This window comes from Ornithodoros turicata, unplaced genomic scaffold, assembly GCF_037126465.1.
Source record: "Ornithodoros turicata isolate Travis unplaced genomic scaffold, ASM3712646v1 Chromosome13, whole genome shotgun sequence".
Taxonomy (NCBI): domain Eukaryota; kingdom Metazoa; phylum Arthropoda; class Arachnida; order Ixodida; family Argasidae; genus Ornithodoros; species Ornithodoros turicata.
Genome location: NW_026999307.1, coordinates 3,481,582 through 3,497,673, shown reverse-complemented (window position 1 = coordinate 3,497,673; position 16,092 = coordinate 3,481,582). Strand labels below are relative to the sequence as shown.

Sequence of the window (16,092 nt, the reverse complement as noted above, 5' to 3'; positions counted from 1 at the left end):
AAAGAAAGAGAAAGAGCCGTCCCCCTGTCATTCACGAGTGCGCCGTTCCTCGCCAAGAACAAGTTCAAATTCAAGAATCGGGTGCTCCAAGAACCAAGATAAAATTCATTTCGTAGACAAGGGGACGGCATGGTGTTGCAGGCATTTTGCTGTGAGGAACCTTCGCCACGCGATGCTGTTTTATTTGAAATCAGTTTATGGAAACCAATTTCTTGAACTGAACTCTGAAGTTTACATGAGGGATCCTATGTTCGCTCGCAAGAAGGACGATCACTTCAATCACTTCACTGCAAACTAACGCGGTGGAAAAGACTGAACTAAAGTAGCGAAATCGGCGACTTGACTCTGAGAAAGGACACACCTCTTACCATCTCATAAAGCAATAACTGCGCCCAGTACCAAATTTAGGAAGCGGACTACTGCTACCCGTTACTCCTCTAAAAAGTAGCGCAATTACAAGCGGCGCTACTCATTTCTAAACGATAGTGTGATATATCCCTCTTCCTAATTACTAATTATGTATTCGCGTTGTGGCGAACACGTATCCATTTTGACTACATGTTGCTATAATCAGGAGCAATGAGCACGAAAATCGTCGATACCAGCCCTGAAACCAGGATTCTAGACAGAATAGGTTGGCGTAGAAATTGAAAAATGTCACCATATCACCCGATCATGTTGAATTGTGGGGCTAAAGACACGGCTCCGCCTTGTCGAAGTGGAACGCCCTGAGATACGGTATACTTCTTTCCATTTTTCCCACTGAAATAGCGACAAAGTAGCTGTAGCAGCATCGAATCCGCTGCTGAGCTTTGTGGCGGAAATTACTTTTCCGCTAGTGGTTAAAAACGTAGTACATCCGCTCCTCAGCTAATGAAAATCATGTATAGCGATTAGCGACTACAGAAATTAGAAAATGTCACTTTGATCGTGCCGGATTCTGAGACTTCAGACACGGATACCGCCTTGTCGAAGTGAAATGGCGTGGAATACGAGTTAGGTCTTTTGTTTTGCCCACTAAAGTAGCTTGTACTAACATATCTGAAATTTGACCCGTACACTCCTTTAGTCTCACTATATGTTCTTGTCTTCTTTTTTTTTTTTTTTTCACCAACGTCCTGCGGTCTCATGAAAAGTTATCGGATAGATTCTTCTCCCACAAAAGTATTCTAACACTTGGAATACGTTATGCAAGAGCAGGAAATAGACCAACTTGCAGGAGATTTCCGACCACTGACGCTGCAATCGGGTTAGCATGGCACACGGCTAGAGGAGGACAGATGACCGAGACAAATAATGGGAAAGCGCGCCCGTTCACATTCCTTCGTTTGTTGTACCACCTGTCTAATTGTAAAAGAAAATCGGGGGGGAATGCATAAGGTTGTTATTCGAAAGGTGTCTCTTGTGTGCTTCCTTGTTTGTCTTTCTCGCATTCTCGCAACGTGTCCTCGGCCTAACATATTGGCCTTGGCTCATAATCGTTGTTGTGAACGAACTAAAAATCGTAGAACCCCATGTTTGCGACTAGAGAGCAATACCTGCGTGTAGTCTGCCTGTGGACCAAATCTAGCGGTACAATGAACGACTGTAGCATTTCGTGCAGCACTATCTTCGGTACGCAAGCAGCCATGGTCTCAAGGGAATATAAAACTGTAATCGGTATCATCAACATAATTATCGTAATGAACCTAATTATCGCAATACGTTTGAATAATAGCAATTGCGCACCTCGCCGCTGAATCATATTCGGTTGCTGCAAGTGTCACTGACATCCTGCGTGTTAGATAAAGCTGTTAGGGGCAACAAGCAGGCTCCTACAAAAGAATTGTCACTGGTAGGCAATGAATGTGAACACAGAAAAGGCTACACGCTAATTCTCTTCCGTCTCCCAAACACATCTTCTTCCTTTATTTTTTCTATTTTTTGCTTCATTGTTTCTGTCAATTTTGTTGCTTCCCCCCCCCCCGCATTTTATTTCCCTCTTTACACATCACCGTGCACGTCGATCTGCGCACTTCTAAAAAAGAACTTGACATGCTCCTGGTCATTCCGAATGACGTCTTCTCTCCTGATTTGTTGAAACTGGACGTCGTACTACTTTCTGTGACACTTCACATTTGTGCTAATTAGCAGAGAAAATGTTTTTCCGTGTTAGCGCTGCGAAGCAACTATTGCTGTACGCGGTGTACAGGCGTGGACAGAGGACAGCAGGAGGGAGGGTGACAGGGGGCTAGTATGCGTCCTGGGTTGACTTCAGGGCTAAGTGAGCCGACATTCGTCAGGAAAGTCCGACGGAAAACCCAAGGAAAACCTCAGAGAGCACACCTGGTGACAGGATTCGAACCCGTGTCACGTTGTATCAACGAACGTGAAATTGATTGCAGTATATTCCCTACGAGAAATCGCAAGTGAAAGTAGGTCGAGCTTTCAAAGTAAAAACCCTTAGTAGGTGGTTAGGAATTTTAGTATTTATTTTGAGCCGGAGGACTTCAAGACCTGCAATATCGCAACCGGGGATTTCGCAAAAATTCCACGCGTACCAAAAGTGGATGTTTTTCGAGGGCACATTTTTTCCGGGGGACATATTTTCCAGGTGACATTTCTTCCGGGAACATGTTTTCCGGTTCCCCCAGAGCACGCGCGTCTTTGTCTCGTTTCTTTTTCTTTCCAACTAGTTTCTTTGTTTTCTACATGTGGGGGAACTGAACGAAGAACCGGAAAGGAGGGGGCACCACGGTAAATGTTTATTATGTAGGAAAGGGGAAGGAGTGCTGTCGCATCCATTTTGCTACGAGGAATTTTTGTCGCACGATAACTATCTTGCAATGCAAATGCAGTTCCTTGGATTGAACTCTGAAATCTGTAGACGGATCCTCCGTTTACTCGCAAATACAACGATCGCCTCACGGCAAACTGTGGGCAATCAGCGCCGCGTAATGCGATGGAGACGACTGAAATAAACTAGTGAAATGACCACATTTCGTGGCGAAAGATCACACCTCTCGTCATCTCACAAAGCGATAACACGAATCGCAGCCAAATAGAAAAAAAAAGTTATCTTCACCTACTAGTCACGGCCGCTACTATGCGGAATACGGACAGGTTACATAGCGTATAATTGTCGACTTCCCTATTTTACTTCGGTTATGCTATTCCTTTGATTCTTATCATTTTGTGTGCGTACTGTGAGTTGAACTTCTAGTTTCAACAGAAGTGGTAATTTCATACTTCATTTCAAGAAATCCTGTTTCTGTATGCTGTATTGAGATAAAACTGCTACCGATCGGCACGTGAACAGACTCTTCACAGCTGACTGCAATTATTTAGTATTTGCGTCCATTTTTTATGACGGTTGTTTGACCATTTTGCATTTGAGATATATATTTTTATATATCTCAAATATATTATATTTTGCACAGTCTTCGTCACACGCTACGCGCGCGGCAGCTACCCCCGTGGCAGCTACCCCCGTGCCACTCAAACCACGAAAGCACGAAAATCAACTCGCCGTCTTGCACGACAGTTTCAGAAGACTTTTACTAGACAATCCTCCCTTCTACACACGTATAAACACCGGGTACGATGGCATACAGAAGAGACTCAAGGTCAAAGGGTCCAGTCGGGAGAATCGCGCGTGGGACAGCTGTCCCACGCGCGATTCTCCCTAACGGGGTCATCCACGGAAACCGCGACGGTGGCGCCCCGCCGTAGCAAGTCCGTAAGTAAATTCAAGGTGGCTACCGTGAGACCGTAGCCTTAAGCCGTGCGGTCCTACCTTTGTTGTTCGTCACAACTCACAGGCTACCGAGTTCAAAAGTGCTTCTATTTCCGATTATTTCCATCTATTACCAAATGTATTATCTTCGTCATATAATACTGACATTTTGCTTTTGTCTCACAGTACGGTGAGTGCATGATCCAGCTGTACCTAACCAACTGGGTGAGTACGTATCTGCTTGTTACGCTCATTATTCCGGTTATGAGTCGTCTATTCGTCCATGTGTCATTACTGTCCACAGTATTCGGTCACCGTGTGTAAACGAACTAGAAAGGTGATGTTGCACAGGAAAATACTAGCTCCTTTGGTAGACGCTCATATTCCCTTATTCCACCAGGTGGTCTTCGGTTCCAAGCTAAGTCAGTGTTGCGCTATTGTAGTTGTAGTCGAGGATTCTTGAGCTCCTCAAAAACGTTAACGCCTTAACAAAGAAGAAGAGGAACAACTATAACTTGATGATGATGATGATTGGGGATTTTCATCGCCAGGAGCGATCTCTACCCCATTGGTGGTGGTGGCGATGAGGGAAATGGATTAATGTGTCGCCTCACAGTGAGGGCCGAAGTGCTACTATGTTCAAAAAGGTCGGAAGAGTTTTGAGGGCACCGGCCTTGGTAGCTCAGTCGGTAGCGTGTTTGTCTTCTGATCCCCAGATCGCGGGTTCGAACACGGCCGAGTACGCCAGCAACTTGGTGGCAGGGTACAAGTTGCTTTGACACGCCGTGGAGGAACGTTAAATACGGGGTGCCGTGTGTTGACCTTTGATCGCACGTTAAACGACCATCAGGCGGGCAAAAGCAACCCACAGACCGAGCGCTCTGGCGTAGCTCATTATCTCAGTTGTCTCGCGACGTAAACCCCCAATTATTAAAAAAAAAAAGTTTTCAGGGCAGAGCGTTGGTGGGCCGGATTCGGCCATGGACCAAGAAATTTCGACAAAGGTTTGAAGTTGCGGCCGAAGGGATAGGTTGGCCCAGTGGGCAGCAACCTGAAGTTTCTCGTTAGCTGGGGAGGCGCTGGCGATGTTCGTGCGATTGTTAGCACAGGAGTCGAGTGAATACGAGAAAGAAAATTTTGAGCTTCACCGTGATAATCAGTCAGTCCGATAACTCAATGTTGCAAATTTGGGCGTTTTTTCAAGACGTCTGCGCTTTTTTCTTATGCTGTGTTATTGATAATATGTCCTTTCACAGACGACAATGGAAGTATTTGATGAACACGACAGAAAGGCTCTTGTAGGAATTGGGGTAAGTGAAATCATTGGACATAGTGGTGGCGTGTCAAATATTGTTGGTAGCAACTGCGGGAAGAATCTCCAAGTTAAGGTGCAATACGTCCAAGGCCACTTGAAGCGTCAGTGCCTCAGACAAAATGTGATCATCTTACAGTAAATATACACCGAACCACGTCAGTTAATTACAGAATGGTCTCGTCGATGGGTTTAGTACGTCGTTTATTATTATCAGCGAACAGGCTAGGCAGCTCCTATCGTGCAGCGAGATATGAAGCCACTGAAGAAATCCTTTCATTAACGGTTTGCCTGTGGAAACTCTCGAGGATTGTAATAGACGCTCCCACGTCACAATAATCGCGCTATTCGTCCTCATCACATACGATTCCGTTTGCCCATCTAAGTGTCGTGATTAATAAGTGAGCCGTTACTTTTACTACCAATGCAATTGGTAAGAACAAAGTGTGTGCCACGTTCAACGCGAGTAGATGGACTGCACAATTGGCACAGCTCTAGTTAATCAGCGCGAGTTTCGGGTGCAATAACAACGTTGCCTCCAGATGGGTGTTTACTTGGAGCTGCTGTGACTGTTTGTTGCATGAGGCGGCAGCGGATGTCCCGTTCACCCGAGGATACTTTTTCGTACAGTGAGCAGGAATTCCCAGACTTATTTAGACTTCCTAAGGACACCGTACTTGCACTGTGAGACAAATACACAGACGCTTGAAGCGCGAGAAGTGGGAGGCGAAAAGCACTGTCCGGGGAGCCTAGGGTACGTTTATTAAACTTTACTGTAGCACATACGAGGGTGGTTCCATAAGTTTCCGGCCCGACCAACTTTTAATAGTCATAGAGACGAAACAAGTGTATCACTTTTCGACATAGTCACCCTTAACTTCGATGCACTTTTGACACCTTTCAACCAGCATTCTTATACCCTTGAAAAAATAGTGCGAAGTTTTGTCCGCAAAATGCTGGAAAACTGCCTCTTGCACCTCACTATCGTTTTGAAATCTCTGTCCTCTGAGATCCCTCTTCAAGTTTGAGAACAGGATGTAGTCACTCTGTGCCAAGTCTGGACTGTAGGGTGGGTGGTGGATTTCTTCAAAGCCGCACTCCTTCAGTGCAGCCTTGGCAACAGAGCCGTGTGGACAGGGGTGACGAGACAACAAGCTAGGTCCGTTCTGGCCAGAGGCTACGTCTGGACTGCTTTATTGTTTGGCCAGCGGAACGGTCGCGGCACGAGATGATCTGGGCAGGTGACGATGAGCTGATGACGGTAGCGGTGCCGCTACAGGGTCCCCCCCTAGCGTAGCGGTTGTAGTTAAACACCACAGGCCCCGGTTGAACGGTTGTAGAAGTGAAGGGTGCGGAGAGGAGAGGCCCAGTGGACGCGTGGGCCCAGGCGGGAGTGGTGAAGAGGTTGGGCGGCGGAAACAGTAGAAACATCTTCGATGAAGGCGGGCTTGACGCGGTCCGCGGAGACCACCTGGTGGCGGCCGGCGACGTCCACGGTGATGTGTTTGGACGAGCGGCGGATGACTCGGTATGGGCCGTCGTAAGGGTGCTGCAGGCACAAACGAGAGCCGTCGTGGCGGACAAAAACATGGGAGCTGGTTTCCAGGTCCGGGTGTCGATAGGCAAGCCGAGCGGACGGAGGTCGGGGTGGCGTCGGACGCAGGTCTTGCATGGTGGCACGCAGGCGATCGGCGTAGGATGCGAAATCGGGTGTCGCGGCAGTAGAGGACGATGAGAAGAGGTCACCAGGAAGGCGGAGTGTCGTCCCATACACCAGCTCTGCCGGTGCGCATTCGATGTCTTGCCTGACAGTAGCCCGCAGAGAAAGGAGGACGATGGGAAGTGCTTCTACCCAAGGCGTGGGAGAAACAGCCTTGAGCGCCGCCTTGAGGTCACGATGGAGCCGCTCAACCATACCATTGGCCTGCGGGTGGTAGGCGGTAGTTCGGGTCCGATGTGAGCCAAAGAGCGAGTGAGGTGGGCGAATAAGCGGGACTCAAACTGGCGTCCCTGGTCAGTTGTGATGGTTGCCGGAACTCCGAAGCGGGCCACCCATGAATTCAGGAAGGCAGAGGCCACGGTTGAAGCGGTATTGTCGGGTATGGGAGTGGCCTCCGGCCAACGGGTAAAGCGGTCAACGACCGTCAAGAGATACCGGAAGCCTTGTACGGGAGGGAGAGGTCCTACCAAATCTAGGTGAACGTGGCTGAAGCGAGAGTCCGGCAGCGGGAATCGCGACGATGGAGTGCGGGTGTGACGCAGAATTTTGGACTTCTGGCAGGAGATGCATGACCGTACCCAGCGCTTAATGTCGGAACGCATTCGTGGCCATACGTATCGGGACGACAGCAACTTCTGGGACGCTCGTATGCCAGGGTGCGCCATGCCGTGGAGCTGGTCAAAAACGTGACGCCTAGCGGCAACTGGCAGGAAGGAACGGGGCTGGCCGGACGAGACGTCGCAGCAAACGGCGCACGGGATGCCGGGAAACGTGATGTCTTGTAGCGTCAAGCTGGTGGGGTTAGAGTCGCGCAGGGACAGGAGCTCGTCATCGCCGGACTGCAGGTCTGCTATGGTTTCGAGTGAGAGGGGCGTAGTTGATGCCGAGAGAGCAGTGATCGCGGCACGGCTCAGAGCGTCCGCTACCGGGTTCTGCTTGCCAGGGACATGACGGACGTCGGTTGAAAACTCAGAGACGAAGGCAAGATGGCGTTGTTCCCTAGTCGAGTAACGTTGACCGGCAGATTGGAAGGCGTAGACTAGTGGCTTGTGGTCTGTGTAGATGACGAATTGCCGGCCCTCCAGAAAGTGGCGGAAGTGCCTCACACTTAGGTGAATCGCCAACAGCTCTCTGCCAAAGGTGCTGTATCGGGTTTCGAGAGGACGTAATTTGTGAGAGAAGAAGCCGATGGGCTGGGAAGGGCTTGAGGTATTCGTCGTCTCTTGCTGCAGAACTGCACCGACCGCTGTATCGGAGGCATCCACCATGAGAGATGTAGCCGCATCGGGTCGCGGATGGAATAGGAGCGTGGCAGACGCAAGAGCTTGCTTGATGCGACCGGAGGCCGCCTCGGCGTCAGGGGGCCAGACAGGAGGACGGGAGGACTTGGCAGGAGCGGTAAGGAGTGCTTCAAGAGGGCGGAGAATCTCTGCATAATGAGGGACGAATCGGCGGTAGAAATTCGTGAGTCCTAAAAACCGTCGGAGTGCGTTGACAGATGTTGGACGCGGGTAGTCGGAGATGGCGTGGACTTTGCTCGGGAGGGGAGTTATGCCTTCTGGAGAGATCTTATGCCCCAGAAACTCCAGAGAGCTGACCCCAAATTCGCTCTTGAGGGCGTTGATAATAATGCCGTGGTCGGAAAGGCGGGCGAAAAGCTGCCGGAGATGGTCGAGGTGTTCTTCGTAGGAGGAACTCGCAACAAGAATATCGTCGATATACGCGAATGTAAATGAGAGGCCACGTGTGACGGCGTCAATGGAGCGTTGAAACGACTGGGCGGCGTTGCGGAGGCCAAAGGGCATACGAAGAAACTCGAACAAGCCAAAAGGTGTAGTAATGGCTGTCTTCGGAATGTCCTCTTCGGCAACCGGAATCTGATGGTAGGCTCGTACCAAGTCAAGCTTCGAGTAGATGGTGGTTCCGTGCAGGAAAGCCGTAAAATCGTGCGGGATAGGGTAACGGTCTGGGATTGTGACTCGATTCAGGGCACGATAATCGCCGCAGGGGCGCCAGTCGCCTGTCTTCTTGGGCACCATATGAAGAGCGGAAGCCCAACTGCTAGACGAAGGCCGTATGATACCCATGTCCAGCATGTGGCTGAATTCGTCACGAGCTATCTTCAGTTTTTCCGGTGCGAGACGACGTGGGCGAACGAAAACCGGCGGCCCCTTGGTGCCAATATGGTGGACGACCGAGTGCTTTACCGGGCTGGTCCAATCGGGTGGGCGAGTTAGCTCCGGGAACTCCTTCAAGATTGCATGGAAGGGATTAGTCTCGTCATGGAAGAATGATATTCCCGGAGAAGAAAGTGAAGACGATATTCCGGGCACGGCAAGGTTGGTACTGGAATCGATGAGGTGGCGGTTACGCATGTCCACTAAGAGGTGATGGTGGTTCAGAAAATCGGCGCCCAGGATTGGTTGGGAGACACTGGCCACCAGGAACACCCAGCGAAATGTGCGGCGCAAGCCAAGGCTTAGCGTTAGAGAACGTTGTGCAAAAACAGGGATTTGTGAGCCGTTAACCGCTGTGAGATGGCACATGACAGGGCTCCGTCGGTCTCCTTTGGTAGCGGGAATAACGCTCACCTCGGCACCTGTGTCGACCAGGAAACGTCGTGCTGAAGTGATGTCCCGGATGTAGAAAAGGCGACTGGACGAAGGATGTGGGCCATCGGTCGCCATCGATGGTCCACGGCAGGGTTTCCCGGCTGCCACGAACATGGGAGGAAGCAATGCCGTGCATCGGCCCCGAATTTCCGGTGGTACCAGCAGACTGTATGAGCTGGGCTGGAATCGCGTGGAGTCGGTGAACTGTGCCGGAAACGACGAGGACTGCGACTTGTACGGCGGCGAGAGGAATCGCGGACGTGTGGCGAGACAACAAGCTAGGTCCGTTCTGGCCAGAGGCTACGCCTGGACTGCTTTATTGTTTGGCCAGCGGAACGGTCGCGGCACGAGATGATCTGGGCAGGTGACGATGAGCTGATGACGGTAGCGGTGCCGCTACAGGGGCATTGTCCTGGAGCAACCGGACACCTCGACTCAACCTGCCGCGCCTCTTTTCATTGCGATGGCGTCTCGCAGTCGGTGCAGGAGTGAAGCATAATAAGTCGCATTCACTGTGGTGTTCCTCTCTTTGAAGTCGATGAGGAGGATCCCGTGACAACCCCAAAATATTGTTGCCATGATCTTCTTAGTGGATTGTGTGACCTTGGCTTTTCTTGGGAGTGCTTCTCCTGGTTTGCGCCATTCCATCGACTCCTTTTTCGAAAGGGGATCGTAGTAGAGCACCATAGTCTCATCCCCTGTGACAATTGACTTCAATATTTCTTCTTCATCTCTTGATAGAACTCCAAAAACCCTTTGGCACAGACAACGCGCCGTTGCTTTTGAACTGACGAGAGAAGTCGTGGCACCCATCTCGCACTGACCTTTTTCATGTGAAGGCCCTCGCCGATGATGCGAAAAATGGTTGTTTTGGAAAGCCGTCCAGCCTTTCTGAGATTTCCTTCACCTTCAGACGCCTGTCGCTCACCACTTCCTCCTCGACAAGAGACAAATTTTCTTGTGTCACCACTTCCACTGGACGACCATCGCATGGATCATCTTCATGGACTCTCGCCCCAGTCGAAACTGCTTAGCCCAGTCTTTTACGGTTGTGTACGACGGAGAGGCTCCCCTGTACACGTTGTCCAGTCGCCCTATAATTTCTTCAGGCGAAAGTCCATCTTTTGTCAAGAATTTTATCACAGCGCGGTACTCGATTTTTTCCATTTTAACTGAAGAGTGCACCCTGGCTGTTTGAAATGCTGCTCTCCAACCGACAAAAGCATGGAGAGGGTTGAGGGTGGTGCTTCAGCCCTCCAACAGACGGCGCCACGCGTCCTTAATCGCATTTTCAAATTCGCGCGCATTTTCTACCTCGGGCCGGAAACTTATGGAACCGCCCTCGTATAATCTTGTTCAGAATATATGAAATATAGTTGTACATAAGTACATTTATATCCACCATCTACATCGAGTTTCGTTAAAAACAACTGTGAAAGAATAGCATAGGATATTGTAAAATAAATAACAGTAGTGATAACTCTGAAAAATAAAATTACATCCCATACTGTCGCTGCCGCCTAACCCATTTAATGCTGTCAGAATAAATAGAAGGCTGTGCAATTGTGGCTTTTCAGGTTTTTACCGTGCTCACTAGACACACACACTGGACAAGAGCTCATTATAGCCATAGCACAGCCTTCAGTTAGTGGCTGCATAAGCACTATCAGCGTCATACGTGCGGTGCCCTTGTTAGTATACTGCAGCTTTCTACCGTCCACTGAAGAACTCCACTTACGAAGAGGATCAAGACATTCAGGGTGTATTGGTGCTATCAACTGTTTATCTTGACTCTCTCATCTCGACTGACATCTCAACATAGCATAAAAAAACAACTTATTTTTACAACAAAATACACAATCGGATTGACACTTTCGAAGGTCACACTGCTGACATATTTGTGAACCTTCATGCTATTAAAGCACACGATTATACTATCGCCATATTATTCTAAAGTCCCGGCGTCGGGAACTTGGCGCCCCCATCGCCCGGCAGCAGCCGCAGTAGCCCCCTCCTGCACCAACGGTTGGGTCGCCGCAGGAGGGAGACCCCCACGTATAGCTGTGCGTGGCTTTCCCGTGTCTGGGGAAAGGAGGATCCTGGCAGTTGAGTGGACTCGGAGGTTGGTTTGGACCCTTCGGGGCCCCTCCGGGAAAACAACACACTGCTTTGGCCCCTGCTTCCCATAGACGGGTGGTCCCGGAAGGCCCGGCCAGGACTATTCAGCTAGTCGCCATCTCTCCTTTCATTGCTTTCTCTTTATCTTCTCCCCCTTTGCTGCCTTTCTCTTTTCACCTACTTTGGCGGCAAGGGTCAACCTTGGGCAGTCTTTCACCCTCCAGAAGCTGCACGTGGGTATAGTGTGAACGTACCTGCTACGGCGCTAAGCGCGGTCCCCTGGTTGGGCTCCGTGGTGGGCGGCGGGACTTTTGCACCGAATAGTTCCATTATATGTATGGCTTCTAATTCTTTATCACCCAATGATCGGAGCCTGAAAAGGTCCCGCACCGAGCATAAGAATACTTTCCTATACAGACCCGAACCTGAACCATGGTATACAAAGTTTCTCGTGGTGCACTCCAAAGACGAAACAAAACCACTTTCTAAAGTGTCACCATTTGCAGTTGCTAAAGCATTGGAAAGTGTAGTTGACAAGAACTACAGCGCCAAGAAGCTGAGGAGTGGTGACATTCAAGTCCAAGTGGAGAACCGAAAACAAAGTAATGCACTGTATTCCCTCACCCACATCGGAGAAACAGCTGTAACCATAAGCTCTCACCGCAGTTTGAACATCGTAAGAGTTGTGATATCTGAGAGTGAACTACTTGAGTGCTCAGACTCCGAACTTGAGGAAGGGCTGGCTGACGAGGGTGTAGTGTCAGCAAAACGAATCGTGATGCGCAGAGATGGGAAAGAGATTCCCACGAAACACGTAGTCCTGTCTTTCAAGCTCCACAGTATTCCATCAACAATCAAAGCTGGCTATCTAAACTGTCATGTGAGGGCATATATCCCCAATCCAAGACGCTGCTACAAGTGCCAGAAGTTTGGCCACGGTTCGCATGTGTGTCGTGGACAGGCTGTCTGTGCAAGGTGTGCTGGCAAAGACCACTCGTCAGAGACATGCTCAAATGATATCCGTTGCACCAAACGTGAAGGTAGCCACCCAGCGTACTCCAGATCCTGTCCTTTCTGGCAGGAGGAGAAACAGGTTCTCAAAATAAAGTTTGAGCAAAACGTCACGTACCGAGCGGCGAGAGCCCAGCTACAGTTCCAGAAGAAAGGAACTTTCTCTGATGTGGTGCGCAGGGGAGTGGCACCACTCAGAGTTTCAGTGGAGACCCAGATTTCTTGGCCTCCACACCACACTCCCCAACTCAAAGAGAGGGTCACAGAGGTGCTTCCTCCAGTGGCCACACAGCCAATCACCCAGGGAGAGGCCGCCACAGCCTCAAAGGAGGTTGTTGTATCTCCCTCCGTTTGGAACGGGATTGCCAAGGCCCTGTCCCAAAGTACAAGCCAAGACATGGATGTCGATGATGACGACTGCTTATCGCAGAAGTCGTTATCGAGTCTTCCAAGTACTACTACTTCATCCTTGGGCAAAGAGCAGAGAAAGAAAAACACCGGCAGAGGACGGGGTCTGAAAGGCAAAGAACAGCAAAAGGCCCCTCCACCAAGGATACAAGCTCCTTGATTCTCTACATTCATGTTTCCACATTTCACGGGGTCTTCACGTTTTCAGGTTGCATTTCAGTCCTTGGTGATCCCCTTCTTCTGCTTACTCCTAATGAGTTCCAGTTGCAAGAGTATCGTTCAGTGGAACTGTCGTGGTCTTCTGGGGAATCTTGATGACATCGATGATATATCAGACAGACACAGTGCTGTCTGTTTCTGTCTTCAAGGAACTAATCTGAACTTTGAAAATCCATGCCACCTCCGACGGTGGAACGTGTACAGAAAAGACCGAACGGACGCTGCACGTGCTTCTGGAGGTGTGGCCATCCTCACGGCGAGAGCACTCCCCACGAGAGATGTCGCACTTTCTACAAATCTTGAGGCCTTTGCAGTGCAGATTTGCACTGACCGTGTGATGACGGTGTGTTCTCTGTACCTACCACCATCAGCTAAGGTTGAAGAAAAACAACTTGAAGACCTTCTCAGACAACTGCCACAGCCTTTTCTGCTGCTTGGAGATTTTAATGCACACCATCCCCTGTGGGGTTGCTCAAAAGTTGACACACGAGGTAGGATATTAGAGAAAATGCTAACATCTTTGCCAATCTGCCTTCTCAACACAGGGAGTGCAACACATGTCAATTCGGCTTCACAGACTTTCTCAGCTATTGACATTTCACTATGTAGTCCATCTGTATTCCAAGACATTTCAGGGACAGTTGCCGACAGTCCTTACAGTAGCGACCACTTCCCTCTTGTATTAAAACTCAATCAACTGGCAGCTACCCTCACTACCCGACCACCCCGTTGGAAAACACAATTTGCCGATTGGGGCTCCTTTAAACAAGAAGCCATTCTGTCAGCAGAATCACTTCATGGACTCGGCATTAATGAAGCAAATGACACTATTACAGACATTATTATTAACGCAGCCACTAAATCCATTCCGCAATCTTCAGGTCGTCTTCCTAGACGCTGCAAGCCCTGGTGGACGAGTGATTGTGCGAACACCAGACGGGAGCAGAACCGTGCATGGGGTAAGTTTAGACGATACCCAACCCCAGCAAACTTACTCGCTTTTAAAAGAGCCCGTGCGAAAGCAAGGTGGACACGGCAACAAGCGAAACGGCAATCTTGGGAAAATTTCGTATCCACCTTAAATAGCAGCACTCCATCCAAGTTTGTATGGGACAGACTGAAAAAAATCAGAGGCGACTACAGGAGCTTCTCTGTTCCACTTCTGCAAATAAATGGAAGCACGTGTCAGAGCATCGAAGACCAGGCTGACGCCTTAGGTGAACATTTCCAAAACGTTTCCTCTTCTGCTCATTACACACGGGAGTTCTCGAAGATCAAGGATTCTGCCGAGAAGTGCACCCTGTCATGTGGTACTGGCGACAACTACGCTTACAATAGGCCTTTTACCATAACAGAACTTTTAAGAGCACTGAGCATTTCAAAACAGACAGCTCCAGGGCCAGATCGCATCACGTACTCTATGCTGCAATATTTAACACCTTCATCGCTAGAAACTCTTCTATGCTTCTTTAACTCTCTCTGGAATGAGGGCTGCCTCCCGTCCCGCTGGAAGGAGGCGATCATCATTCCTCTGCTAAAACCAGGGAAAAGTCCTTCCAGTCCAAGCAGTTACAGGCCTATTGCCCTTACCAGTTGCTTAGGAAAAACTTTTGAACGTATGGTGAACTGCAGGCTTATGTACTACCTTGAAGAAAATGAATGCCTAGACCGATATCAGTGTGGCTTTAGAACTGCATGCTCAACAACAGACCAGCTATTGCGTTTGGAGACTGTTATTAGGGAGGCCTTTGTCAGACGGCAGCATTGTGTATCCATCTTTTTCGACCTCGAAAAGGCGTACGATACCGCCTGGCGGTATGGCATCCTTCGTGACCTACACTCTTTTAGGATACGTGGTCGGCTCTTCCGTTGCGTTGCAAACTTTCTTCAGGGGAGAACATTTAGGGTGCAGCTGGGAACTGTACAGTCCCGCCTGTTCACACAAGAGAATGGAGTCCCGCAGGGGTCTGTTCTAAGCGTAACACTCTTTATTGTAAAGATGAACTCTGTAGTCCATGCAATTCCACCGTCTGTCAAGTACTCCTTATATGTGGATGACATTCAAATATCCTGTTCTTCCACAAGCGTTTCCAGGTGTGAGAGACAGCTCCAGCTCACCATAAACAAACTTTCAGACTGGTCCACCAAAAACGGTTTCAAGTTTTCTCCTGAGAAAACTGTTTGTGTTCTATTCTCAAGAGTGAGGGGTGTCTTTCCTGAGCCCACACTCAGAATGAATGGCCAGAATATTACTGTCATGCCTGAACACAAATTCCTTGGTGTCATCTTTGACCAAAAGCTCAATTTCGTGTCTCACATAAAAAATCTCAAAGTCAAGTCAATGAAGGCCTTAAATATACTCAAGATCTTGTCGCACAGGTCTTGGGGTGCAGACCGTGAAGTCCTGCGTCGTATTTATATTTCCGTCATTCGCTCAAAGCTTGACTACGGGTCTTTGGTTTATGGCTCTGCGCGGAGGTCTGCCCTGGCGATTTTAGACCCAGTTCACCACCAGGGTCTCCGTCTGGTGTTGGGAGCTTTTCGAACATCTCCAGTTGAAAGCTCGTTGCAGAGTGCAATGAATGGTCGCTGGAAAAACGGAGATTTTACCTTGCCTCTACATATGCAATGAAGGTGAGATCTTACCCGCAGCACCCTGCCCTAGCCTGTGCCACAGAAACCCGTTTCCAGCAGCTGTTTCTGAACAGACCTTCTGTCATCCCTCCTTTTAGTATGCGACTGTCCCTAATAAATGGAAGCTTACGGCTTCCCTGACCACGGCAGGGTGACTCTAGTAGCAAGTGGTGGGAAGCCTCCCCCATGGCAACCACCACCAACACACAACACATCGTTATTAAAATATAAAAAGCAAGAAACTTCTACAGTTGTGCTCCAGCAGGAATTCTTATCATTAAAGGACAGTTTTGGAGACCATGTCGCCCTTTACACAGATGGCTCGAAAGCGGGCTCAAAGGTT

General features: G+C 49.4%; 1 protein-coding gene across 1 annotated transcript; it reads left to right on the top strand.

Annotated features, from left to right (window-relative positions):
- The first annotated feature begins 11,814 nt into the window (after positions 1 to 11,814).
- On the top strand, positions 11,815 to 13,056 carry LOC135372078 (uncharacterized). Its single transcript, XM_064605801.1, has one exon. It carries the CDS (start codon positions 11,815 to 11,817, stop codon positions 13,054 to 13,056), a length of 1,242 nt encoding a protein of 413 aa, XP_064461871.1.
- The last annotated feature ends 3,036 nt before the right edge of the window (positions 13,057 to 16,092 follow it).

Excerpts from the sequence above, each read along its gene's own strand:
- LOC135372078 (XM_064605801.1), top strand. The coding sequence starts at position 11,815 with ATGGCTTCTAATTCTTTATCACCCAATGATCGGAGCCTGAAAAGGTCC.